Consider the following 25,706-nt stretch of genomic DNA (forward strand, 5'->3'; position numbering starts at 1 on the left):
CCACGTTGAGCAGAGGGGTTCAGCCAGAGAGGCAGGACGACACTGTGAGGAGGCCTCTGTCCCACCCTGCTCTGGAGCCTTTAATGCTTGTGAAGTTGGTCCCTAGGCTCCTTGGCTCTGGGCAGCCTTAGCCCTGTTGGCTTCTTACTTTTCCATAGCACCCTCAGGTACCCCTCACCCCCGGGGTTCCTGTTTTCTTCTTTATTGTTGCTAAATCACAGCTGACACTTTCCTGGCCTGGGAGTGAGCCCTCAAGTCTTCAGTCATTCCTTATAGGAAGTGAGAGGGGAAGAGGATGGGGAAAAGTGACCTTTCCAGAGGGAGGCACTGGCCTGGGAGGGGTGGAGCCCAGTGGGCTGCTGCTGGCCTTGACAGCCCCCTGGACGGGCACCTTCCCCTGGGGCACCCTTCCCTTCCCTCCCCACAGCTTCCCCCGCCCAGGAAAGGCCGGCAAAGCTTCCTTCCTTCCTCTGAGCAGCACATCTATCTAGGGCAGGCTCATCCCCGGTGGCCACACAATGGCCCTTATCAGCTGTGGAGCCAGGCGCAGAGACCCAGCGTACACCAAGTCTCACATATTTCCTGTTTCCACCCAGCGGGTCAGGGCTGGGCCCAGAGCGGCCATATCCTGACTGGGGCCAAGAGGAGGGAGAACACTCCCCCTTCCCCTTCCCGGCCTCTCAATCACTGGACTCCCCCCCACCCCTAGGCCAGGAGGAGGCCCCCAACAGGAGGCAGGGGCAGGGATGTGTGAAGACTTAAAGCGGAAGGGGAGGGATGGGCACATGTGGACGAGCACGCTCCCCACAAGCAGAAGGGGGTCCCCCGAGACCCAGCCCCAAGGCTCCACTAATGAGAACGAGGAGGTAGTCACGCTGTTGCTTTGGTTGTTTCTGCAATTGTCCTCACAATAATCTTGTGAATGGATTCATTATTTGTGTTCTACAGATGGCCCAGATTCCTGTGTGGGTAGAGGTGGAACTCTGATTCAAACCCGGGTCTTGACCTCGTTCCTGGGTTTCTGGCCCTGCAGGACCCCACAGCTGCCTGTGTGATTTTGGAAGGCTCACGCCACTCCTTTGAGCTTTGGTTTCTCTCTCTGCCACGCGACAGGTGCCGTGTGGCAGTGCCCATGACGGTTGCGCAGGTGTGAAGGCAAGCAGTGGGCGAGTGCGAGCGTTCGGGGTTCCTGAGGTGTGAGTGCGCTGGGGCAGGGACAGAGGTTACCGTGGAGGGCTTGGGGCAGGGAGATGTGGGGAAAAGGTGGGGCAGAGAGAAAAGATGGCGACGTTTTTGGATAGTTGGACCTGGGACAAAAGCTCAAGACTACGGGGAGGAGGGCTGAACCAGTGGGTGCAGAATAAGCACCTTTTCTGAGTTGTCAGTTCCCAGAAATGCACTCCGCTTCACAGCAAAGTAAACGAAGTGCCTAACTACATAGGTGGCTCGTCCCAACTGTGCCAGGGACCCAGAAGGCCACCATCCTGGAAAGGCATCCCGTTCCCATCCAGGCAGTATCTGCTACTCTCGGACACGGAAAGTCTAGTCTGGATCTACAGGGCCCTTGTCCTCGAGTCTAGCTAGGGCCCGTTACCATGTGCCACAGTCACACCACCACCCCCACCACCATCATGGAGTCACACACACACAAGTGCAAAAGTCATGTTTCTAATCATCCCCCAATACAAGAGACACAGAACACAGATAGCCATGGGCCACGAGAAGCCAGGGGGACAGTTCTTGATGGTACACGCGGCTCCCAGGGTGGAGTATGGATCACAGAGAGACAGCAGAGTCCCTCACTCTCAGGTCATAGGATGGGCGTGACGATCACAGAGCAGGCTCCCTGAGGTGTCTTCTGGGAGAAGGGCTGTTGACTCACCAGTGGCTGGAGGCAAGTGGTGGGAGGTGGGACGGAGTGCCCACACAGCACCTAGAGAGTGCTCTCTGAAAAGCCCTGAGGCCAGATTCTCCAGTACATCTACATTCTGGCTCTCTTCTCTGCCTGCCTCCCTTCTGGGTGCTAGGGCAGTCGAGAGAGAGGGCAGGTTTCTGGCCAGCGACCGCAGCAGATGAGGGGCAGATGGGCACGGCTGGGCAAGGAACACCCTGGAAAAGTCTGTGCCTTCACAAGAGGGCAGGTTGGGGCACGGAGCCTGACCCCCCAGCAGAAGTGAACCCGGGTTCACTCTTCGGCTCCGGCCCTGGGCCATCCTGGGGTGGGGGTACTGGTGGCAGGGCAATCACCTTGCCCAGCCTCTACATGAGAGCCTGGGTGGAGGGCCCTCCATCCTGCCCACTTAGTCCTTGCCGAAAGCAGGGACCCCAGGCCCTCTGCCCATCCCTCAGGGGCACAGGCAGTGAGATGCCAAGACTCCTGGAACCCAGGGTGCTTGTGCCAACCAGTCTAGGGAGCCTGTGCAAATGTGAGCATCCACCTCCCCCCCTGCCCGGCAGCCTGAGGCCCAGGATGGCGTGACAAGAATGTAGGCCTCTGCCAGATGGGGCATGTGCCTGGCACGCCTGCTTGGGCATGACTGGAAGTGTGTGTGGGGAAAATCAAGGGACGAGATGTAGGCAGGAGGGTCCTTCCCCCATCCAGTGGCCTGTCCTAGGTCTTCACTGTTGACAAACTAGCTGGCTGCACTCACATCTCAGCAACAAAAACCTGTATTTGAGTGGCCAATTCCAGAACTCTGGGCTGGAGAGAGAGCATAAGAGTATGGCTAGAGCTCCCCCTGGGAGGTGGAGGATACCTGCTGCCTCTTCTGGGGGCCGGGCCCCCTGCACGCCTGGCAGTGGTAGGCAGAGCTGGCTGCCAGCTCTGGCCTCCGCCCTGGATCCATTCTCATCCGGGCTCAGATATGGGGTTGGGCTTCACCCAGTGGGTCCTCCGCCAAGAAGGAGGCAGGCTGGATCTGCAGGGATAAAGCAGGCGGTGAGAAGGTAGAGGTGGAGGTGGAGGTGGAGGTGGGGTGGGGTGGGGAAGAGCAGATTTTCCTTTGTGCCTTTCCATCACTCCCGTTCTCGATGGATGCGGCTCGAAGGTACAAGTGGGTTCCTCGGCCCGTGGCCTTGGAGAAGCGATGAGGAGCTCAAGTCCTCTGACAGTCCCCTCCCCCCAGCAGCATCCCATACCTTGAAGGGTTTGCTTATCCCCACCACAGAATGCAGATTGTTGCTATAGTAACAGAGGAGAAACTGGTCCTCAGTCTCAGGGATATCGCTGACATTGAAGTACACCTGGAGGGGAGGATGCATAGGAATGGGGTCAGCTCCCCGGCCTGGGCCCCACGCAGCTCTCGGCAACAAGTTATCCCACCGTCCGTTCCTTCCGAGAGAGAGCAGTGCTCAGGCAAGGCCTTGTGCCCGAGACGTGGGACACCTATCTGAGGAGAGGGGGCAGGTACCTGGCTCAGCCCGTCGTTGAAGGAGACCTGGTTGTCCTTGACCCAGACGTAGGACAAGTAGTCATTAATGTGGCGCAGCCCCACCTGTGGGAGAGGGGATTGGGCAGTCAGAGGTCTGGGAGGACACAGGACCCAGGGCAAGTCCTGAGGAGGGGACGGTTTTGTCCCTCAGGCTGGCCACTGTGGCGTAGGCCCCCTCCCCTTCACTGCCCCTCGGTGGGCAAGGATCCCTGTGGGTGATGAGCACGAGCTCCTCAGGGTGCACCCACCTCCCATAAACCCTCAGGTGGATAAAGAGGGGTATGGCTGATGGACGCCACGCCTTGCCCGCCACATCACCTTGTACAGTCCAATCCAGTCCCAGGGGCTGCTGAGAAAGTCTGGGGTCAAGGAGTAGCTGATCAACATGTCGTTCTCCATGGTCCACAGGCCCTCGGGTATCAGGGTGATCAATGGGGCAGTCACCAATGGCATCAGCTACACGCAGGAGTGGGAAAGGGGTTGAAATCCCATAGCATCATTCCCTTCTCTGAGACGAATGTCCTTGCTGTGCCCTTCCAATCCATCAGGGTCAGTAGGGGAAAAGAGGGCACACAAGGGGGTGGGCGCTGAACTCTGCCAGGCTGCCCCAAGAAAGTATCAGACCTTGGCTGGCCAGCTGAAGAAGGAGCCAAAGGCGTGTCGCGGGTGGCTGGCCCTGCCAGGGAAGATGGGGCTGGGGGCCAGGTGGGCAACCAAGCAGAGGGTCAAGTGCTGAGGGGTGACGGTGGGGGAGAATGGGGGAGTTGCTGCCAGGTTTAAGAAAGAAGCCAGGTAGCTGCTCCCAGGCCTCTAGCTAGGGTTCCTGACCCAAGGCTCTGGGGAGAGCAGCTATAGGCATGTGAAGGGACACGATGGTAACGGACAGACAAACCAGTATGGAAAAGCGAAGGATAAGGGCAGCCAGCAGGTCACAAAGGAAGACATTGCCTTGGTCGTTCCATGGCAAGACGCAAGGATGGAGGGAGCTCCCTTTGCAACCTGATCCGGGTGGGTTTAGGACAAACGGAAGATGTCCTATTTCATAGTAGGTAATAAGCATAATGGAACTCATTAGCCCCAAGGGATGGCACCAGGAGGAAATGGAAACCTATTCACAAAGGGTCTGAACGCATTTTTGACAGCGCCTCCAACAGCTTCTAAGAGCTGAGACACCTGACCTGGGAGGAGTGGCAATGGTGTCCGCCTACAGGTCTCCCCTGGGAGATGTGCTGATATTAGAATCCAGGGCCGGAGGGTTTGGGAGGTGGCCCCGCCCCGGGCACTGTCCAGCACCAGGCGGCCCAGAAATTCACCTCCAAGTCAAAGGTGCCGGTGACAGGCTTATGGTCACTGATGGAGTACATCATGTGGCTGACGTAGCTCCTCAGAGATGGCTGGAAGTGAGGGGCTGGCAGCCTTGGGGTGTGGGGGTTGGCCCGGGGCTGCCGCTTCAACCTCCACAGGATACGGTCAGTCCATGCGGGCTTGCGTTTCTTCTCACTGGCAGGAGGAGGAAAAGAATGGGGAGAGAAGGGTTGGCAGGAGAGCACGAAGGTACCCCCACGAGCTTGCTGGAGCCCCTAACACCAGGACCTATCAGTGGCCATGAGACCCCTGGGCCACAGCCGGATACGGTATGCAGCGGACAGGAGGGGGCCCAACACAACCAAAAAGTATGCTGGCCTTCGTCAGACTCCGCCAAGGACCTTCAGCCTGGTCTCCATTTTTATGAATCAAATTGTCATTCAGAAACATTTCCTTTTCAAAGCTTTTCTGAAGTCTGGACTTGGGAGTCAGACGTGAGCGTGACTTTGGCTTCCCCCTCACTAAAGGCGCAACCCCAGAAAAGCAAAGGGCCGCATGTAGGGAAGCTGAGGCTGTGCCTGCCTTCAATACTGTTTGCTCCACTCTTTCCCAGGTGGAGAGGTGGAGATTTAAAGGGGAAGTAACTTTCCCAAAGTCACACAGCTCCCAAGTGGCAGAGCCAGGATTCAGGGGCAGGTGGTAGGTAACCACAGAGCACACGCTCTTAATCACCATGCCAACCCCTCCAGGGGCCCAGCTTCCTCATCTGCAAAATGAAGGTAGTAACAGTTACTTCATAGGGTTGCTGAGACGTGATTACAGGAGATAAAGCACAAAAAATATTTAGCACAGAGGGAGGTACAAAGTAAACTCTGTAGTCACTGGCTACTGTGACTCTCTGTCTTCGAGTGTCCTCCACTGACAGCCTGCTCACCTGTTCTTTGCTCACAAGCTCCCTCGTAGAGACAAGAGGGGGAGCTTTCCTCCCTGAGGTAACTGTAGCTGCCCAAGACAGGCAAGTCTCAGACTCCTAACACAGCCGTGCCCAGGCCACTCCCGGTGTTCTCGAAGACTGGCTGGCCAACCAGGCTCCACCCTCCAAAGGGGGACGCCAGGTCCTGGAACTGGGTGGGGTGGGGGTACAGTGCTATTCTGGGTTCTTTCCCCTTCAATTTTTTTAAGTTTATTTATTTATTTTGAGAGTGAGCGAGCGAGTGGGGTAGGAACAGAGACAGAGAGAGAGAATCCCAAGCACGCACCAGTCATCACAGAACCCACTGGGGGGCTTGAACTCACGAACCACGAGATCATGACCTGAGCTGAAATCAAGGGTTGGACACTTAACCGACTGAGCCACCAGGGTGACCCCGCTCCCTTTATTTTAAAAGAGTGATCAAGCCTGGTCAGATGGTTCCCTACTTTAAAACCTTTAAGGAATCTTCATGCCTCCAGAATTAAGCTCAGGTGCCCAAGTACGGCTTTCAAGGTGCTCAGGAGTCTAACACCCGTCCTACCTTATCTCCCACCACTGTCCCGGATGCGTCCCCCACAGCGACTCTTAAGCCTCGGGATCTTTACTCTTGCAGTGTTTGCTGCCTGGAATACCCTTCTTCACAGGGAAATGCCTGATTCCAAAGCTGTCTTTGTCATAAAGCCACCTTTGAGCTCTCCTTTTTGCTTCCAAAGCATTTTACACCAGAGCTTCCCCAATTATGTTATACAGCGCTGCTGTTTCCCGTTTCCCAGTCAGCATGGCGTTTGGCGTGAGCTCAGAAGGAACGACTGGCTCTTCGGTCCCCTGTGTATCCTTAGCATTAGTACAGAGCCTGGCACACAATAGGTACTCAATGGCTTGTGGAACCCAAACTAACTAAAACCCCAAACTTGACCTCTCACCTCAAAAATGTCCATCGAATCCTAATGTATACAGTTTCAAATGCTAATAAGCAGGTTGAAATGCTATTTTTGTCTTCTGTTTCATTCCATTAATGTTTTTAATTAATTTTTGAGTTTGTTTCTTTTTGAGGGAGTGACAGTGAGTGAGAGAGAGAGAGAGAATCCCAAGCAGGTTCTGTGCTATCAGAGCAGAGCCCCACATTGGGCTTGATCTCATGAACCATGAGATCATGACCTGAGCTGACATCAAGAGTTGGTTGCTCAACCAACTGAGCCACCCAGGCACCCCCCTCCCCAGCCATTTACTGTTTTAAATTAACATTTCTGACATAATGTCAATTCAACAGCAATACAGTCTTCTAGCAACAGAGGCAGAATGGTGTCTCGCTGGTAAACTGACTCCACAATCAGACAACAGGAGTCGGGGGAAAGGTCCTTCTCTGTTAGTTAAGAGCCATGTGGTTCTGGTTGGCAAACACGTGATTTGAAGAGAGTGGCGGGCTCAGAGGGCATGGGAGCTCCTTGCCCTCTCCCCATACCTTGCCCTACACATGTTTTTCATCTGCCTGCTCCTGAATTATATCTTTTTATAATTAACTGGTAATTGAGTTTAAAAAAGAGAGAGAGAGAAAGCTATGTGCCCTCGGGCAAGTGACTTCACAACTCTAAGCCTCAGTTTCTTCAACTCTAAGATGGGGCGATAACAGTACTTACTTCAAAGAGACATTGTGAGGACCAAATGAATTAATGTGCACAAGGGAGTGGTCAGAAAGTGCTAACCGGCTAAAGCACATCCGTTTGGGGCTCCTTGGGTCGTTTCAACTCTTCACTCTTCTGGGGACTGTTCAGAGCACATCTGAATGTGCTATTTGCATTGCAGAGACCATAAACAGAATCTCCAAACCTACTGAACCCACAGCCAGTACCTAGCAACGCTTAAACTTGGTAATGCACCATACAAACATACCACTCTCCCTTTCAAAGTGTTCCCCCTCCTCAACTTCCCTATTATGGCGACTTCAAGATCTTCCCCAAGTCCTGACCACAGCCTGTCTCTCCTTCTTCCTCAGTACTCCTCAGCCTGTCTCCCTTTCTTCCTTTTCCATGGCCTGGCCCAGGCTTATCACGGGGCACCTGTACCGTTCAGTCTTTCAACAAAGATTTACCGAGCCCTTATTACACGCCAGGCAACTGGGGATCTGAAAAACGGGATTGACAAGGTCTTGAAAGAGCTTGTTTGATAAACAAAAGACAAGAAACAAGTTAAATGTGTACAAATTAAATATTATATTTGTTCCCCCAGTCTCCGTTCTAAATGTAACAAGAGCAAAACATGGGGTCCTAAACGGTGTGACAGGTGTCTTCAGGGCTGTTCTAATCCCCCCCACACCGGAGGAATGTTACAGGTTGCATTTGCCTCCTACAAGACACAGGTTCAGAGGTCACCCTGTCCAGGCCGAAGTCAGACGTTTGCCCAGGTCTAATGAAGTCCACGCTCCTTCCACGGCACTCCCCTGTGGCCGATTCCCAGCAGCCAGACCTGGCTCATAACATGCCTCACAGAACTGGACCTCACTTATGCTTTTTTGGCTGAATGGTGTGGCTGAGTACAAGAATTGCTGCCGGATGTTAGTGTGTCCTAACTTCAGAAAAACTGAAACCGGGTAGCTCTGCAAATTTCTCTTTAGGAGCTAGAAAATTGAGCCAATTTACTTACCCCGAAGTAGTGATGTGTTCCATTTCTAGGTTGGAAAAGGACCTTTCTCTTCTACTCCCTGCAGATGGCTTCTACCTGTCTCACTGAACTCTGGGCCTGTGTCTTGACTAGATCAATCCTAATATCCTCTGCTCACTGCCTAGAGGTTGACCAAGCTCATGTCGACTGTAACAAAACCCTATTGCAATCCCTGACTTTAACAGGATTTCCCACTCTGAGCCCTTTCACTCTCCCCGGTAATGGAGCTGACCTCGTTTCTCATTACATCTTGGCTTGGGCGCTGCTGTGGATGGGCAAAGCTGCATGCGTACCTTGCCCTGCACACAGCTCACCTATGGTCACCTTGTAGAGCTGGTCAGTCTCTTCTCAAGGTAACTCTCATCGGTGCTGCTGACTGACTGCAATGTCCGCCCTTCTTTCTGCCAAACTCCGCTGTGTCCTTGACAGCAGCTCTGACGGACTCCTCCTAGCTCCAGCTGCCTGGCTCCTCACCATTCGCTCAACCTCCTCTGGCACTTACAGAGTTCTAGAACCTTTTACTGGCCGACTCCTGGACTTGAGAGTCTTTATTTGGATCTCTTGCTATGGGTGGGACTCTCTAATAGGCTGGCTGCTCCTTAAATGCCTTATCTTTTGTCCTTTTGTCCTCTCAGGCCCCCAATTCAACACAGGCCGGGCACTAAGCAGCACACAGAGACGGTCATACATCAGACCCAGTCTCTCCAGGCACTCGGAGTAGAGCGAGAAGAGCACACCGTGTCTTGAGAGCGAACTGAAAGCATGGTACGTGCGAGGCTTTCAAGCAGCATCCGGGCAGGAGAGAGCTCTGGGCAGGATGGGGGAACGTTGGGAAGGCCTCTGACAGACATGATGCCTGAACTGAGTTTTCAAGGGTGAGTTAACAGTCTGGTTACACAGACGCATGGTCAGCGCGCAGTAACGGCGATCACAACGCCCCTTGCATCTGTCATGTGGAAATAGGCACCTGCCTCCTCTTTCACAAGCCTGTCCCGCCCCCGCTCTCATTTCTGCTGCTGCCGGCAAGACTGGCTGTGAACGTGGAGGTACCGTGGGCTGGAGGGAAGCATGTGGGCCACACAGTCCAGTTAGGTCTCAGCGCCAACTCTGCCACTCTGGCCAAGCTTTCGTGGGAGGTCCTCTGAAGTCCTTTAGCACCTCGGGGCCCTTCTAGCCAGTCTCAGCCCCTGCCGACCACAGCCTAGACTCAGCTGCCTGCAACAACTCCCCGTCTCCTGGTTTCCCTACTGTACCTGGGGGTGGGGACAAAGTGAACCCTGGCCCCACGGCCTGCCAGCAGCTCTCTTCCCACTGACAAGCGAGGATTTAAAGTCAACTGGCAGAGGGTCCCAGCCCCCAAGGCCTGGGCCTGTCCCACGGACGCCTCCCAATTCCCGATAGGTCTTCTTTCCAACTAATGGCTGGGGAGACTGGTGGTGCCCCTGCAGCCGGGGACCCGGGCCAGCTGGCTGGCCAGAACCTGCCCTCTTACCTCCTTTCTGGCCCGTTCCATTGCCCAGGCTGGACTCTATTTCCAGGGTTCGTGGACTCTTCTTGTGTACACTGCCCGGGCCATGACCCCACCCTGTCTTGCTCCACACTCCTGAAATGGCTGGCCCTCACCCCCTTCTGTGGAGGGGCCGCTGTGGCTGTGCCATCCCCTTCCGGCACAGGGCCCACAGGGCCATCAGCTCTGCCCCTCCCCCTGGCCTGGTGGGGTAGATAACTGTCCCCTCCCTAAATTCCAGAGGTGATGCGCTGGAGGCACCCCCACCTCCTTCACAAGACAGCCCCGTTGTGAGGAATAAATGAGGCAGCTGGTCCAGGTGAAACAAAACCCCCAGAACATGTGAGGGGTTCTTCTTTTTCTTTTGTTAACATTTTATTTTTAAGTAATGTCTCCACCCAATGTGGGGCTCGAACTCGCAACCTTGGGATCAAGTGTCGCATGTCAACCAACTGAGCCAGCCAGGTGCCCCTATTCAAAGAGACGAGAAGCCTTGCCCAATTGGGCCAGTGACTCCATGCCGGAGCTGCTTTTGACCCTCTGCCCGAGCTTAAAGTTTTGGTGGTTACCTGGCCCTTTCTCGGCTTCTTAGGAAGGTTCTTAGTAAAACTACCACCTGAAGACATGAGTCTAATAATAGCAGTCGTCACCATGCTTACCAGGTGTCAGGCCACCTGGATGAGCACATGCAAGGTCTCATTCAATTCTCTACATTATCATCCCCATTTTATAGATGACAAGACTGAGGCTTAAATACCTTGTCCAAGGTCACACAGCCGACAAGTGGCAGAGCTGTACCTCCGACAGCTCTGTCTCTATATTGTTCCCCATAAACTCCCCCACTGACAACTACTACTTCATCTTCCTGAGTAGTACCCGATTCACTCACAGCTGGGGCAGGACCCCTCATACCAGTAAATACCAGTAACTGGCTCAGCGGAGCTTTCTGTCCCCCTGCCTGGGAGGGGCCAGAAAGCCTGGGGAAGTATGGGGAAGGGGGCCCAGAATGCAGAAATACAGTCCCTCCCGAGTGAGGGATTGGCTGCTTTCCCCCTTCCTCTCGCCCTCCCCGCCCTGCCCCCACCCCCACCCTGCAGCCCTGTCAGCACCTTCCCGCTCCCCGAGGACAACCTGGGGCAGCTCCCATGGTCAGGTGAGCGGGTGGGAGGTGCCATTCCCGGGGCGGTGGCCAGCTGCACCTGCTCCTGCTTTCCTAACACTGGCACTGGGAGGTGGCCTCCTCTGCCACTCGGGCCCACACGGCCCGACTTCCCCAGCCTCTTGGCCCCGCGTTTCCTCCTTGCAGGCTAATTCCAATCCGAGGCGGGCTGACTGTCACCTGCCGGGGCCCCCTCACCTGGTATCGTAGTTGTTGGAGTTCTTATCAAACTTGTAGGTGGGTGGGAAGAGCAGGGGGCCCTCCTGGAACTCCCGGAGCAGTGGGTCGTGTCTCTTGGCAATGTTGAGCTGGAGAGAAAGGCACAGTCCCATCTCCTAGGAGTCCTGACCCAGTGGCCCAGCACACACTTCATTCAAGGGACGAGCACATGCCAGCAGGCTAGGCAGGAGGCTAGCGACACTTCACGTCTTGCCGCCCCGGTGGCAGCCTCAGCAGCCCGTCCCCGCTCCACCCTGAGGAAAGCAGCTGAATCCTTCTGGAAACATCACGCCATAGTCCCACGAGAGGCAGCTGCAAGCCACTTCCCAGTCCTTGGACTCTAGGGACCAGGCTTTGAATTCCATCTGTCTGGGAGCCACCAGCAGACATGTATCACAGTGTGTTTGGGTAGCCGGGGTCCCCCCAAAGGGGTACTTTCTCATCCTCCCGAAGGCAAGCAAGCCTGGGGACGGGAAAGACAACAGGGCACGGGAGAGTCGGTGCCCAGTGCGCGGCCGCGGCAGGCTGGAGCCCTTCGCGTTCCCTATCTTAGCGCACACCCAGCACTTCCTCCAGGTGAAGACCAGGCCCCCGGGGGGAAAGGGAACAGGGGCTTTGGAGGCCTGGGAACCCCTGAGCAGGGCTCCCCACATTTGATGTTGGGCCTCCACAACGGGCTCAGATCACCCCTATGGACCCTTCTTCCCTCCTCTGGTACCTGATCCTTCTCCCACAGGTCCTTGTAGCGCCGATTTTTTATGGATTCCCGAACAAAATGCAGCCCAAAGTCCTCGATCCGAAAGTTCATGTCTCCAAACCAGAGGATGAGGCTGCAGAGACACAAGAAGGCAGCTGAGGGTTGTGATGCGGTAAGAGAAGGCGGGAGCAACGGACCCCAGGGCCGCTCACTCCTCTGGCACAGAGCTCGAGGGGCAGGTAAGGCGCCCGATGCTGGGAGAGGAGCCAGTACTGGTGAGGATGTGGCACGGGTCCTACTGGACTGTGCTGATGGCCACCTACTTCCCTGTCCTCTGAGCCAACGGGATCAGCCCCTGGGGGCAAGTAACAAATACAGAGTGGGCTCTAGCCTTCCCACTGCCTCCCTCAACTGGCCACCAGGCAAGCTGAGAACCAGCTCCCTGTGGGTAACCTCAAGGAAGCACGTCATTCTCAGTTGGGGATGTTCAGAAGAGTCCCGATTTCCTAGGCGGGCCAGGGGGCCAGGGAAAAGGAAGGGGTCCCAGACCCTAGGCAGGCAAAGCTGGACAGGGGAGCAGACGGAGTGTTAGGGAAGAGGCTGGGAAAGGGTGGGAGGGGAGCCCAGGCTGCCTGAGGAGGGTGCTAGCCCGGGCTGGTGTGGGGGTGGGGGCAGGGGCGGCAGTCCGCAAATGCATGCTCACTCGTGGTCCAGGATGTTGGGGATATTCTGTCCCTCAAAGTCTTGCATCTCGAGGATCCGGTCAAAGTGCTCCAGCCGCTGGTCATTGTTGGCCATGTGCGGGGGCAGGTGGCAGTTGATGATGCTGACATAGTAGCCATAAAGCTTCAGGCAGATGTTGATGCCCCCTTTGTTCCCCTGGGAGAACAGGTGGGCAGAAGGGTGGGAAGCTGCTCTGGGTGAGAATCACCTCCCCTTTCCCATCGCAGGGCCAGGCACTCAGCTCCCTGGAGCAACCTCTTCATCTAAGAGCCCAGCTCACCCGGTCTGAGCTCTCAGGGGTGCTCAGCAACTAGGGGCAGGAGAGCAGATATATGGGGCACTGGCCTGGAATAATGTGAAGATTCATTCCACCCCCTTTTTATTTGCTCACCTCTAAAGTACCCAGCCCTCCCCAGCCCAGTGGTAGGAGGCCTCCCAGCTCACGACACAGACAATAACTCAGGCCTTACCCAGTAGCCGAAGAGGCCAGTGGGGGTGGATTTAGTAGAGAGGATCTGGACAAAGGGCAAATGCTGATGCTTGGCAAAGAACAGTAAGAGGAGCCCCTGCATGCGGACACTGGAGACCTACAGCACAGACGGGGACGGGGGGGGGGGGCGGGGAGGACAATGGTCATTTAACTCCCTGCACCGGCTGACCACATCCGTGCCCAGCCTTGAGGTCAATGGTATCTCGGCTCGAGTCTTACTCCCCTTAGCTGCCCAATGATGCATGCATTCTGGGAGCTAAGCGAGTTCCAATTTCTGTTCTTAGGCTTGGGTGGAAGGCAGGGAAGACAGGGCTGCCAGGGCACCCTGCCATCAGCAGGGCACTGACTCTTCAGTCTCAGCCCTATGCAGCCCAGGGGCTCCTCTCACCCATGCCCTGGGGGTCCTTCGAGCACTCCGGGCTGCTACACCCATGGGCCGGGGCCTCAGAGAGGAATGGCACAACGCAGGAGAGTGGCTAAGGGCACTGCTTTGAAGTTAGCCAGATCTGGGTTAAATCCCACTTGGGCTCTTAGTATTTGATACGGGGTCACGTCTCAGTCTATTTTATCATTGATAAAGCAGGAATCTATCTCATCTATGTCACAGATGCTGGAAGGATTAATTGGTAGCTCTTATTTTCTGGTTTAAGGATTTTTTTTCAAGTAATCTACACACAAAGTAGGGCTTGAACTCATGACCCCGAGATCCAGAGTCGCATGCTCTTCTGACCGAGCCAGAGCCAGGCACGTGCCCTTGATTTAAAGTTCTTAAAAGTAAATTGGGAGGGAGGGGGCAGTAGTGGTATCTGGGTGGCTCAGTTGGCTAAGCATCTGACTTCGGCTCAGGTTATGATCTCATAGTTTGTGAGTTCAAGCCCCACATTGGGGTTGCTGCTGTCAGTACAGAGCCCCCTTTGGATCCTCTGTCCCCTTCTCTCTGCCCCTCCCCCGTGCACATGCACACGCAGTCTCAAAAATAAGTAAACATTTAAAAATAAACAAATAAATAAATAAATAAAATAAAAGTAATGCAGGGAGCACCCGGGTGGCTCAGTCACTTAACTGTACAGCTCCTGAATTTGGCTCATGTCATGATTTCACCATTTGTGAGATCAAGCCCCGAATCCGTCTCTGTGCTGACAGCATGGAGCCTACTTGATTCTCTCTCTCTCTCTCTCTCTCTCTCTCTCTCCCTCTCTCTCCCTCTTATAAACATTTAAAAAATTTAAAAAATATATAAGTAAGTTCAGGGAGGGACGCCTAGCTGGCTCAGTCAGTAGAGCATACAACCTTGATCTCAGGGTTGTGAGTTTAAGCCCCAGGTTGGACGTGGAGCCTACTTAAAAAAAAAAGAAAAATTAAATTCAGATAGGGGCGCCTGGGTGGCTTAGTCGGTTAAGCGTCCGACTTTCGCTTAGGTCATGATCTCTCGGTTCGTGGGTTCGAGCCCCGCGTCGGGCTCTGTGCTGACTGCCAGCTCGGAGCCTGGAGCCTGTTTCAGTCTGTGACTCCCTCTCTCTCTGACCCTCCCCTGCTCACGCTGTCTCTCTCTCTCTCTCCTAGAAATAAATAAAACATTAAAAAAAAAAAAATGTTTAAAAAAAATTAAATTCAGATAAAGAACATATGAGAGCCTTCTAGGATGCTAAAGATATTCTACATTTTGACTTGTTAGGTGGTAATATTGGTGTATATACACATAAAAAATACACTTAATTTTGCAAACATTATAGCTCAATGGAAAATAGTTAAGAAAACGCTCCCCCGAATAATCATACACCGTGGTTAGCCAGATTTCCATGAAGGCAGTGCAGAGGCAGAGAGCAAGCACGGTGGGCACGTGTTCGCGGGGTGGGGAGAACAGCCACCATCTATACAAACCCTTCGTTCTGCATTTAATGTCGGCGCCAATCTCGAAAGGAACCGCTGTCCCTGTCCTGCAGATGGACAGCTGAGGCTCAAGGAGACTAAGGAACCAGAAGGACTACTTGGCTAACAGTGTTAGAGGTCTGGGATCGCCAAAATCCCCGCTCTCTTCGAGGTGGAGCGGGAACGGGCCTTAGCCAGTGACCCTCTTACTCCGCTTCAGGCTGTCTACACCTACCACCCGAGTAGCTGTTTCCGGAGCGTGAGGTGCAGAGGCCAAGGAGGAAATCCCCGGGTGGGGAGTGTGTACTGGGGCCTTCCAGGAATTATGAAACTTGATCCTGCAGGCCAGGAACCTTGGCACAGTGGAGGAGTCGGAGCAGGGGGAACCCCAGACCCAGGACCGAGTGAGGGAGGCGTGAGAACCTCGGGTTGGGTAGAGGTTGCCACAGATGTGTCCTCTGCCCCACCCTCCGGCCCCAGTCTTGGTCTCTCCCATTCACGAGCATAGGATGATGGACCGGACTCCTAAGGAACTGATAAAGATCCAGGAAGAGCTGTCAAGCTTAATCCGAATCCACAGAGCAGGTCTGGGCCACCGGGACCCCGCACAAAGGCACCAGTCCACTCTGTGAAGGAGCAGGGGCGGGCAGGGAAGGGGGGTGGCGGAGGCAGGAAAGCCTCAGACTGGGAGAAAGGGTGGGGCTGCGGGGGAAGGCGGGAGACTTGCAGGGGAAGTTCGGTGGGAGGAAGTGGGGTAGGAGGAGCTAAGGAAGAGCCTAAAGGGAGGCAGCTAGGGGCCCTGGAGCAGGCAAAGGGGGTCAGGCCCAGGCTTCTCAACCTATAACTGGCCAACTCCTGCCAAAGGGAAGAGGCTGCAGGCAGGGCTCACCCTTTCACCTCAGCTCTTGGCTGGGGGAAGGAGGGCCATCTATCTGTGTTGGGCGCCAGCCCCTCAGGCAGTCCTCCCAAAGGCGGGCGGCTGCATGGGTGGAATGGGCTATGTCCCTGCACAAGCTGAGCTAACTTCCTTGGCTCCATTCCATCCCACCAGTCCCCTGCCAATTAGCCAGGGCGCAGGGAGACCTCCAGTCTTGGGAAGAGAGTGGGTGGTGAGAGAAGTGATTCTCCCCTCACAGAGGCTCTAGCTCCTCGTCTGTAGAAAGAGGCTTGAGTTGCATCTGGAGGAGACCAAGGGCTTGGGGGCTGGCCTTTTCCAGCCTCAGTGGCAGGACAAAGCTTATAGGCCCTCCTCCTGGCTCTGCCCTCAGGAGGACTCACAGCTGTTGCATCGGCACCCTTAGGCAAACTGGGGTAAGAGAATTAATTGAGAAATCCAGTCGCCCAGGGAGAGGAATAGAGGAATTCTGGTATTTCCCAGAAGCACTGCATGAGGCGCTTTGAAAGGGAGTATGCTTCATCCCTCGGCTGCGCAGGATATAAAGATCCATGGACGTGAAGGATCCAGCAATCTAGAGCCTTCATGTCATCCAGAACATGAAGATCCAGCAATCTAGAGCCTTCCCTGTGGAGTCTCTTATGGTCGAGTTTCCCCAAAGAATACTGGCCCCTCACACTGAGAACTATTTTCCTGCCCATCTGTGTCCCCTCTCCTAACCTCTGGGCCCCTAGAATTTGAGGCACATGTCCTCTATGATCAGAGGACACCCTCTGACACCGGCAGGCTAGCCATGGGATACCTGTCAGCCTCGGAGCTCACCAACAGAGCAATAAGGTACAGTAGTCAAAAACGAGGGTTATGAAGTTTGAAGAAAGATCTGGATTCAAATCCCAGATATCCTGTGTGACTCTGAGTCTTGATTTTATCTGCAAAATAGCCATACTTCAAGAGAGTTAGGGTTTCTAAGTAACGTATGTATATAAAAAGCTTATTATAATGCTCACCACCAAGTAAGCACTCGATAAATGTTAGCAGTTATTATTATACTCTGGGATTTCAGGATGGGCATGTGAGTAGAGATGGAGGCTGGTGGCAGGGAGGGCACTGAAGTGTTAATAACCCTGCTGTGCCCCCCCCCCCCCCCGCCACCACGCCAGGATTCTCCCAATCTAAAAATATCAAGGTGCCAAACTAATTCCTGGGGGTCCCAGCTCAGCTCCAGCTACACTGGAAAGACACAAGGCAGACAGAAGCCCCAGGAAGCCAGGTGCAACTGAGGTCTAGGCCGTCAAACAAATGGAAACGGCATGAAAGCCTGAGTGGGAGACCAAAGGACTGCGGGTTAGTGAGGAGAGGAGGGATACAGTTCCCAACTGCCCATGAACTTGTAAATTACCTTGACGAAGCTCAGAGGGGAAAGGACGTCCATGAAGAAATTGCTCCATGGGTCTTCAAAGGCAGCGTCAGAAAGGAGGCTCATGATCCCACAGTTCATTTCCTGCAAACTGCCCATCCCAGGTCAGAGGGTCTCCCCCTGGCCTGGAGGGTACTGCCGCTGCCACGGACATTTCATGCTGCCCTCAGCACTTTCAAACCTTGGGTACTCATGACCGTGATCTCTCCCTCCCCTGGCTGTTGAGTGCCAACCCCTTGCCATTACTAACTCAGGACAAGAGACGATGACCGGCCCTGATGCAGGCTGAAAGCTCCTAGCTTTCAGACTCCAGAACAAGGGGGGACAGGTCACAGTTCCCCACGGGGACAACTTCGGACTGGCTGGGCTCACCCATCTCAGATATGGGGAAGGGACACTGCAGACACCTACCCAATGACATACATGTCCACACTCAGGTTCTCTTTGTTGAGCTGAAGAAGGTCACTGAGGTCTAGAGGGGGTGCTGCAGAGGCCACGTTCCATGTTGCAACATGAATGCTGTGGAATGGATGGAAAGGCAAGTCGTGGAGGAAGGTGGGTGAGACCCTGTCAGGTATCAAACAGGGGTCAAGGCCTGCACAATCCACTGCAATCGTAATGGGAAAGGCGAGTTTCTGCACCTGGGCATGGGAAGAGGAGCACTGAACCTCAACTTGTCATCCTCACTTCGGTCCTGAGGCAGGAAATTTCCATCCTGTTTCGGCTCCCCCATGCAGGCCCACCACAGCTGCCCACACTTGGCAGCACGGGTGCTGCTGACATTAGCAAGGCTGCCCAAAGGTTTCCAGGTCAGGCAAGAGAAGGCGTGGGTCGTCAGGAATTTAATAATTCCACCAGCCATTCACACCCTGGGGCTCTTAAGATCACCAGGAAGATTCTGGAGGTTCAGTTTTTACTTTGTAAGAGGCCTCAGCACTACAAGACAGGAGAATTTCAAAAGTAACAGAGAAAACAATACCACATGCCCTTCCTTCCTTCTTCCTAGGAGGTCCCTGGAGCATAACCAATTCTGCCAAACATTTCAGGGAGCCCAGGGAGAAGATCCTAAATAACAAGGTTCTCAGCATCTCTCTCAAGAGTCTACCCTCTTTTGGGAAAAGTCGTCAGTTGGATAACATCCTCAACCTTGGCTTCATGCTAAGGAAGTAACAGAACTTAGATCAGCAGCTCTCAATAACATGATCCCATCAGAGTCTCAGGGGGGACACTTGCAGATCCCTTTAACTGAATAGTTACAACAATACTCCAAGACAGAGCCAGACTCTGCTTGGTACAGAGCAGGCAGGAGCTACTAACCCTGCAGAGACCAAAGGCAGCCACCGATCCCTAGGTGAGTCCTAGGGACAGACACCATGAGGAGGACGACCTGCAGCAGCTGGAAACCAAGAATGGGAGCAGCTACAGGGGGGTTGAAAGAGGTGGGAGAAAAGGGCAGGATGTCCAAAACCATCTCTTCTCCACCAGATCCTGTTCTTAGAGGTCCATGTTCTAAAAGGCACAATTTGAAATTCTTGGCCTTTTAAAACAACTTCCTGCCCCTCCCTATGAACATCAACAAAACAATGCAGAAGCCACCTTCCTAGGCATTCGGCCAGAGATTCTGGGCTTCGTTTGTTTAAGATCTCCCCCTGCTGTCCAACAAAGGATTAAGAAAAGCAGCCTTTTTAGTCCAAAGCTCTTTGTTTTCCCGCGGACCAGCTCTACATGGATGGAGAACAAAAGTCGGGATTTCTTGCCCTCGCTCTCAGATCCGACGACCAGCAGCAAATCCCTGCATTGTGACTTGCACTAAGTTGGTGATTAGCGCCGTTCTTCGTTAAAGAGCAAGCACGGGACCAGGCTATATTACTTCGCTAAAGCACCTTACCTAAATCTGATTTCGGATTTCAGGAGGTCACAATGGGATCAGGCAGATCCCGTGATGTACTTGCTGATCAAAAGAACAAGATTTCTATTCTAGAGCCGCCTGAAGAATACCTTGTTCTGTCTTTAACTTCAAACGGCCCGACACCGCTGCCTCCGCCAGTAGCAAACCGAGACACCTGCTTGGGTCGCCCAAATAGGAAACGAGCACGGCGGCTTGAGTTTGGAGGGAGCGCGGGACTTGGGCCCCAAACAGCCCGCCCGGCATTGGCCTGGGAGAACTGGGGAGGGCCTCTGAACTGGAGTCAGCCCTGTAGGCCTGGTCCTTTCCCTCCCAGTCTAGTTCTACCCCAGATCCGCAGCCTGGAATGGGTAGGAGGCAGGGATCCTGCCCGGAGCAGACCGGCCTGCCCGCCAGCGCTTTCCTCACCAGAGCGTCTTGCCTCTCGGTTCGGTCGGTTTCCGTGGGTTCACGGCCGCCATTGTCCCCACGCAGCGGCCCGGCCGGCTCGCGTGTCCCCGCCGCAGCGGCTCCCGGCCCGATCCGCCTCCCTCCGGCAGGAGGTCCCGGCCAGCTTACTCTCGCCGGTTGTTTTCCTTCCGGATTCTGACCCTCCGCCTCAGCTTCTTTAAGAGGCGGGGCTTGAGGGCACGGAGGGCCCTGAGTGGCTCGGCCCGGGGGAAGAGGCGGGACGCTCCAACGAGCGCGAAACAGCGAAAGGCTGAGAGGAGAGACTTAAGGGATCCGAGACGTAAGAGAGGCGCGTCTCCGTGTCGTCAAAGCCCGACGCAACAATGCCCCGCCCGACGCGCCGGGCATCTGTCACCCCGTGGCTCCCAGGGTGCCCCGCGCAAGGCCGGCCGGGAGGGGCTGTTTTCCGGCGGAAGCTGCTGCAAGGCGCGCACGAACATCCTCCGCCCGGCGAGCCTCGCTACAGTCGGAGAGGGGGGTCGCTGACCTCTGTTGTGCCCCTTCGCCTTCCCGGAGGTCCGAAGGGCGAGGGGTGAGGGTGGGGTGAGGGTAGGGTGGGGTGGGGTGGGGTGGGGTGGCAGTCCAGCCACTGCCCTGCCTGTAAACCAGTCTCTGCCCCTCACCTACAGTTAATGGCTCTCACGTTGGTCATCAAGCTCCTCCGTCGTTCCTCTCCACGCCTACTTTCAAGCGTTTCTCGCTTTTCAAACTCGTTAGGTCACTTATTACACATTAGACGTAGGAGGTTCCTGGACTGTTAGGAAATTAGCCACCAAGGAATGAAAAATCACTGCCTGTATTTGATGAATAGAACTGAAGATTGCTTTGCCAAGGAAAAAAACAGATTTTCTTCAAATAACTGGTTCTTAATCTTTTTTGGCCGTGGGGAGGGCGGTGCATGGAATTCCTTTGGGGATCGGATGAGAACGACTCCTCAGAAAAATGCACAATTTCACAAACGAGTTTTATGAGGTTCACAGACCTGGAGCTTTTTTTTTTTTTTTTTTAATAAATGTTTTGCTGGGTAGGATGGTAAAAAAGAGGGAGATGTGAAGAGGAGGGGAGACCAAAGCAAAAAGGAAATCCTGCCAGTAGAAAATGGCGGAATTCCTCTCAAATATGAGATGTCTGCATAAGTACAATGAGGATGGGATGTTTCAACTTCTAGAAATCGAGTTGCAAAAAATTTTGGAGATACCTTGTATTTTTTCTAATCCTGGTAAAATGGAGGACAGCAGAAGTTGGAGGGTATCTAAATTGTAAAATGGACATAAGGACATCACCAATAAGCTGGACTCCAGAAAGCTCTGTCTAGGATTTTATTAGACTGCTTTCCCCCCCAATATACCTGTTTCGGAAGATTGAGACAAAAAGGCACAAACTCACATTAAATAAAGGTAATCTAATCAGTTCTACAAAGTGTATTTTGTAAAAGTAGCACTAGGAACCAACCAAAATAAGTCAGGGAGTCCCAGCAGGGACTGTAAGAGAACTTGGGAAGATACACACATGCCCACAATACTGACCCCGTCCCTGACCTCTCTCCGTGAGAAGGCCAGAGTCCTGCATCCCCCCTTAACAGAGGCACTGCTGCTTCAAACTGGGACTGCGACCCTGGAAATCTAATGGAAGCAGCTAGTCTGCAGGGGCATGGCACGCCCTCAGGTGCTGTTCCTGGAGCCGAGCCTTGCATCAGAAGCCCCTCTGGTTGCTAGTCAGTCTGGGGGGTGGGTGAGAGGGTCAGGGGGGTACTTAAAAGCCAACACTGTTGCCCAGCAGCAACACTATCCGTGGGGATAGAACAGACCAGGGAAACCCCTCATTATGTTTCTGTGGGTTGGAGCCCCAGATCCAGCTGACCTCGGGAAATTCTAGCTCAGCTCATGTGGATGCTTTCAGACTGGGGCAACAGGTGGAGGTGGGAGGAGCCAGAGAAAAGCCAGAGAAAGAGCGAGCCCCCACCGGAGTTGGAGTGATATGTGTGGATCTGCGAGAAGAGCTGAAGCAAGGAGACTACCATCTGCTGACCCTCAAACCGCCTGTCTGCTTTGAACATCATGGTTCGTTTCTCCCAGGAAAACCCACAGCTGGACTTAGTGGATGAGTGAGGAAGGGAGAACTTGAAGCACAAATATAATTATAGCTAATACAGAGCTTGTAGGGAAACATTTACATTTTTCTCCAGTAGGAATGCTTCGCTTTCCCAGTCAAATAGAAGCTACCAGCAGTCGGGATCCTAATAGCCAACTGAACTGCCCCAGATCCATTACTGTAGACCCTGCAAGATGAGAAGACTGACAGGAAGGTGCAACAGGACGTTTCCTGGTCCCAAAGAGGCCTCAATGAAGGTGGGAGCCAGCCACACTGAGGGGTCTCAGTCTGTCCACTGTTGCCCCAGCAGGGCCACAGGGAAGCATGCATCAGGATGTCACGGGTGCAATCCTGTGCAACACTCCCTTATTGCACTTAGAGATGAGTAAGGCAAAACAAACTGACAAGAACATAAGGATAAATGATCCCATCCTACTTCTTGCTCCCCCAACACAGATTTGGTCTCTTATTCCGCCGCCACACCTGGGCTGGCGTGGGCTTGGGTCACAACACGCCTGGCTAACACATACCTCACAAGGCGGATGTCGGATGACACCACAGCTATCTCGGATTCTCCCACCGGGAAGGCGCACTTGGGTTCTGCCAAGTCGTACAAGACTACGAAGCACTTAGCAGCCTCTACCTCCCTTGGAGTCTGGACTTATTCACCGGCCTACTGTGGCAGAGCTCCATACCATGATCACTACTTGCTTTTGATTGTCCAGGACAGAACTCAGCATGGGGGCGGGATGAGCTGAGTTCCTGATCCCCAAATTCCTTTCCAGCCACTGGAGACAAGAGGGAACATGTTCTGCTGGGGAAAAGCTTTTTGCATGCTCGTTTTGTGCAGCATGAAAAGATCGGGACCCTTGTGTCCTGACCAACCTCAAAAGACAGAGGACAGGAATCTGAGAAAGCACAGAGAAAAGAGGATTATTGCTGAGTGGCAGCACCAGCCCAAAAGGGAAGAGGAGCGTGGACATAGAGAGCTCCTCAGTGGGGCGGGCAGACTAATTAGTACACACAGGGCAGACTTAATTCTAAGGGCCACACCGGACGGGTCCCTCCAGGTGGAGAGCGGACCAGGGTGTATTGTGGGCTCTGCGAGGTCCAGACAGATCGGGCAACAGGAGGGCCGAGAAGCCATAGGTGTTTCTAAGACTAGTGACCGGGAGATGCAATGCCTGGGGCAGAGGTTATTTGAATTTGTTGACTTTTTAAAACAGACTGGCTGGGCCCTGGGCACTTCCTTGGTGCCTATAGTGCACGAGCAATGGGGATGCTGAGAACAGAGATCACAGTTAGGAAGCCACACTGCTGTTCTGTGGAAATGGAGGAAAAAACTGTATTTCCAACTCATCTCCTCTCCCCAGGGGAGCACTCAAATTTGCAAAGATCTGCCCAGGAAGCAAAATACCTCAGTTTATCCCAAGGTTGAAAACAAACAAACTTAAATCATTTCAATCACCACATCACAAAAGGCAGCTATTTTGAAAGACTAAAAATGTCACTTGGAAATAAAGGGAGGGGCACACAGAAATGGGCTGAGAACACAATGGCTGCAGAGGGAGGAGCTGTAAACACAGCAACCTACAGGCCATGTATCTCAGAGGAGCAGTCTCCCGTACACGCGGGCTTCGTAATACCAGACGGTCTATTTGTTCACAATATTGAAGGGCATCTAGAATTAGCTACAGTAAGGGATCGAAAGTTGCCTGAAGAATGGGCACAGATAAAGGCTGCGTCCGAAGATGGCCTGTCACTCGGGAGGGTGGAGCTGCTGGGCCTTCCTGTTGACCACTGTCTTGCAAAACTAGAAAAGAAATATAATTATTAAGGAAGCAACAGAGGAAAATAGGAGCACACTGTAAAATCGTCACTGATGGGGGAATTTCAAAAGGAGGAAAGATGCCAGTCCGGGAGCGGGGGGTGGTTAGGGTCAGGGGAAGACTAAGGTCCAAGCAGCTGGCAGTGCCAACAATCCACTTAATCTTACTGTTTTATCTCCCGGAAGTTCTCAAGCACGTGAGGCAGGGAGAGCGAGCTGAGGTCTGCACTGCTGTTGTGACCCCAGCCGCCTCAGCTCCGTAGTGTTAGAGGACAACCAGATTTCATCTCATAATTTTCTCTCAGAGCCTGATGGGAAGCAGGGCCAGGTTTTTAATTCCATGACCAAGCCCACTCTTAGCTGCCAGAATACCACCAAGTCTGGAGGTATGCGGGGCCCCGGGAGCTAAGAGAAGGGCGGGGCTCAGTCAAGAGTGACAGCATGAAGCAAGGAACGTCTCACTCTGGTCCTATGACCCGGGCAGAAATACTCTCCGAGCATCTGCAAGATGCCGCCTCTGACTGGGGACAGCTGCTTAGTACGGGACCGGGGGGTCTGAAGAGGAAGGGAGCAATGCCGCAGACACGATGGACCTTAGGAAGGGCTGTCTGGCCCGCGGATTTTCCAAGGGCGGGGCAGGTAATGCCGGCCACCAGGAACTAGGAATGAGCCCGGGTGTATAGAGAACACCCCAGAATGCCAGCTTCCACTTGACGTGGCTCTAGTCAGGAGAGGGAGAGGAGTTAGTTGCGGATAAGCTTCAGTTCCGTGTCCACTGACACAGCCCACTCCTCACCACCACCAGGTCCATGCGTCTGACTGGGCCGTCGTTACAAAATCAGATGCCCCCGAAATGTCCTAATAGTCACAGCATGTTTCAGTGTCAGTCACCACTACCAGATGGATGAAGCAGGCTTCCTGACTCCACAGCGAGCCGCTGAGGCCCTGACACCCAAACTGGCTTTCACGTCTATGACATGCAAAAGGGAGAGTGTTGGGTACATACAGTGCAGAAGGGAGAGGGGTGGCTTTAGTCATCCGCGGTCATTCCTTTCACTGGGTCCTTTTGTCTCATCTGGAACAGAAAAAAAACAGGAAAAACTGAAGGCTCTTGCTGCTGCTGGAACTCCAACACAAATACATCCCGCCTTCTCTTCAGTCCTGCCAGTGAAGAGGGTGGGACATTTTTTGGGCACAAAGCGAATCAGAAGAGAATTCTGCACACATACAGCCAAAGCCATACCACATACAGCTCCATGTATGTGGATTTCTGGTCCTCGCCCTGCATCGCAGTGCTGGGGTGTAGCTCGCTCGCTCATTCATTCATTCATTCATTCATTCATCAGATATCTATGAAGCAACTCCTTTGAGCTAGAAACTGCACAAAACTGCTTCAGGCCTGAGGTTTCCGCAGTGAACCAAGAGAGACCAAGTCTCTCCTCCCGGTGATTACATCCTGGGGCAAAGTGGGGGAGAACAAGTTAACATATGTGCGGCAGGCTGCTTGGCACAGGAGTGCACTCCGCCCACGTCACCAGGGACCTCGGCAGTGTCCTGCGGCCACGGGGGCGAGGGCTCACGAGCTCTGGGGAACCGGGACTTTGATACTACCTTCTCCTCAGGTTTCTGTTTTGTCCGCTAAAGCTTCAACGCTCCCACGTCTGCAGAGATGCTGCCTCAGAAGCAGTAGCTCTCCGCTAGGAAGTATTTTCAAAACACTCTTCCCGCCACATTTCAAACTCCTGTCCATTGGTCACACTCCCTGCTTTCCCCAACTATCATACTCAGTGAGTCCATGTGGAACCCGGATGTGGTAAAAAAAAAAAAAAAAAAAGAAAAGAAAAGAAAAAAATTCTGGAAGTTCCGATATTCACTCCCTATTGACAACTTTTACTGCAATTGCATCAAATGTCTCAGCTTGGTCTTTCGGTTCAGAGTTTCCTACTTGAGCAAAAGAATTGCCCAGGCTGCTTGTGGTCGATTTTGGGACCTGAGACCTGATAAGTCAGAACCTACAGGAGACAGACAGTAAGTGGGTCATGAGATCAGCCAGTCTTACACGCCTCACTTTTCATCATCCCCAGCAAA

The 25,706-nt window shown here is 53.7% G+C and overlaps 2 protein-coding genes across 6 annotated transcripts in view; both read right to left on the minus strand.

Annotated features, from left to right (window-relative positions):
* Nucleotides 1–1,648: 1,648 nt before the first annotated feature.
* On the minus strand, nt 1,649–19,946 carry INPP5K (inositol polyphosphate-5-phosphatase K). Of its 5 annotated transcripts, XR_005531841.1 has the most exons (13): nt 17,985–18,239; nt 17,755–17,862; nt 17,326–17,434; nt 13,143–13,259; nt 12,653–12,828; nt 11,971–12,082; nt 11,232–11,341; nt 4,745–4,931; nt 3,750–3,887; nt 3,411–3,494; nt 3,139–3,243; nt 2,757–2,918; nt 1,649–1,888 (listed from the first exon to the last, which is right to left on the minus strand). XR_005531841.1 is itself a non-coding variant. In XM_039252789.1 (12 exons), exons 1-12 carry the CDS (start codon nt 19,708–19,710, stop codon nt 2,859–2,861), a joined length of 1,359 nt encoding a protein of 452 aa, XP_039108720.1. In that variant the 5' UTR covers nt 19,711–19,946; the 3' UTR covers nt 1,649–2,858. The 5 variants fall into 5 exon arrangements, 4 of the variants coding, with proteins under 4 accessions (XP_039108720.1, XP_039108695.1, XP_039108709.1 ...); XM_039252789.1 differs by lacking the exon at nt 17,985–18,239 and adding an exon at nt 19,658–19,946 and having other exon boundaries at nt 1,649–2,918; XM_039252764.1 differs by having other exon boundaries at nt 1,649–2,918.
* A 1,058-nt stretch (nt 19,947–21,004) lies between these two features.
* The window catches only part of PITPNA (phosphatidylinositol transfer protein alpha), a 40,956-nt gene continuing 36,254 nt past the window's right edge, over nt 21,005–25,706 (minus strand). Inside the window, exons 11-12 of the mRNA XM_039252806.1 lie at nt 24,625–24,693; nt 21,005–23,603 (exon numbers count right to left, since the gene is read on the minus strand). Coding sequence (XP_039108737.1) covers nt 24,649–24,693 — 45 coding nt within the window. The 3' untranslated portion in view covers nt 21,005–23,603; nt 24,625–24,648. The remainder of the gene's footprint in view (nt 23,604–24,624; nt 24,694–25,706) is intronic.

Source organism: Hyaena hyaena, unplaced genomic scaffold, assembly GCF_003009895.1.
Source record: "Hyaena hyaena isolate Hyena2069 unplaced genomic scaffold, ASM300989v1 scaffold_10, whole genome shotgun sequence".
NCBI lineage: Eukaryota > Metazoa > Chordata > Mammalia > Carnivora > Hyaenidae > Hyaena > Hyaena hyaena.

Bases quoted from the DNA above. Each gene is read 5' to 3' on its own strand.
- INPP5K (XM_039252764.1), bottom strand. From the start codon at position 18,205: ATGGCTGGTGGAATTATTAAATTCCTGACGACCCACGCCTTCTCTTGC. The intron at 17,435-17,754 runs GTAGGTGTCTGC...TGGGATGGGCAG, and splicing joins GTGGACATGTATGTCATTGG to TTTGCAGGAAATGAACTGTG. The intron at 13,260-17,325 runs GTAATTTACAAG...TCTGTGCTGTAG, and splicing joins CCCCTCTGAGCTTCGTCAAG to GTCTCCAGTGTCCGCATGCA.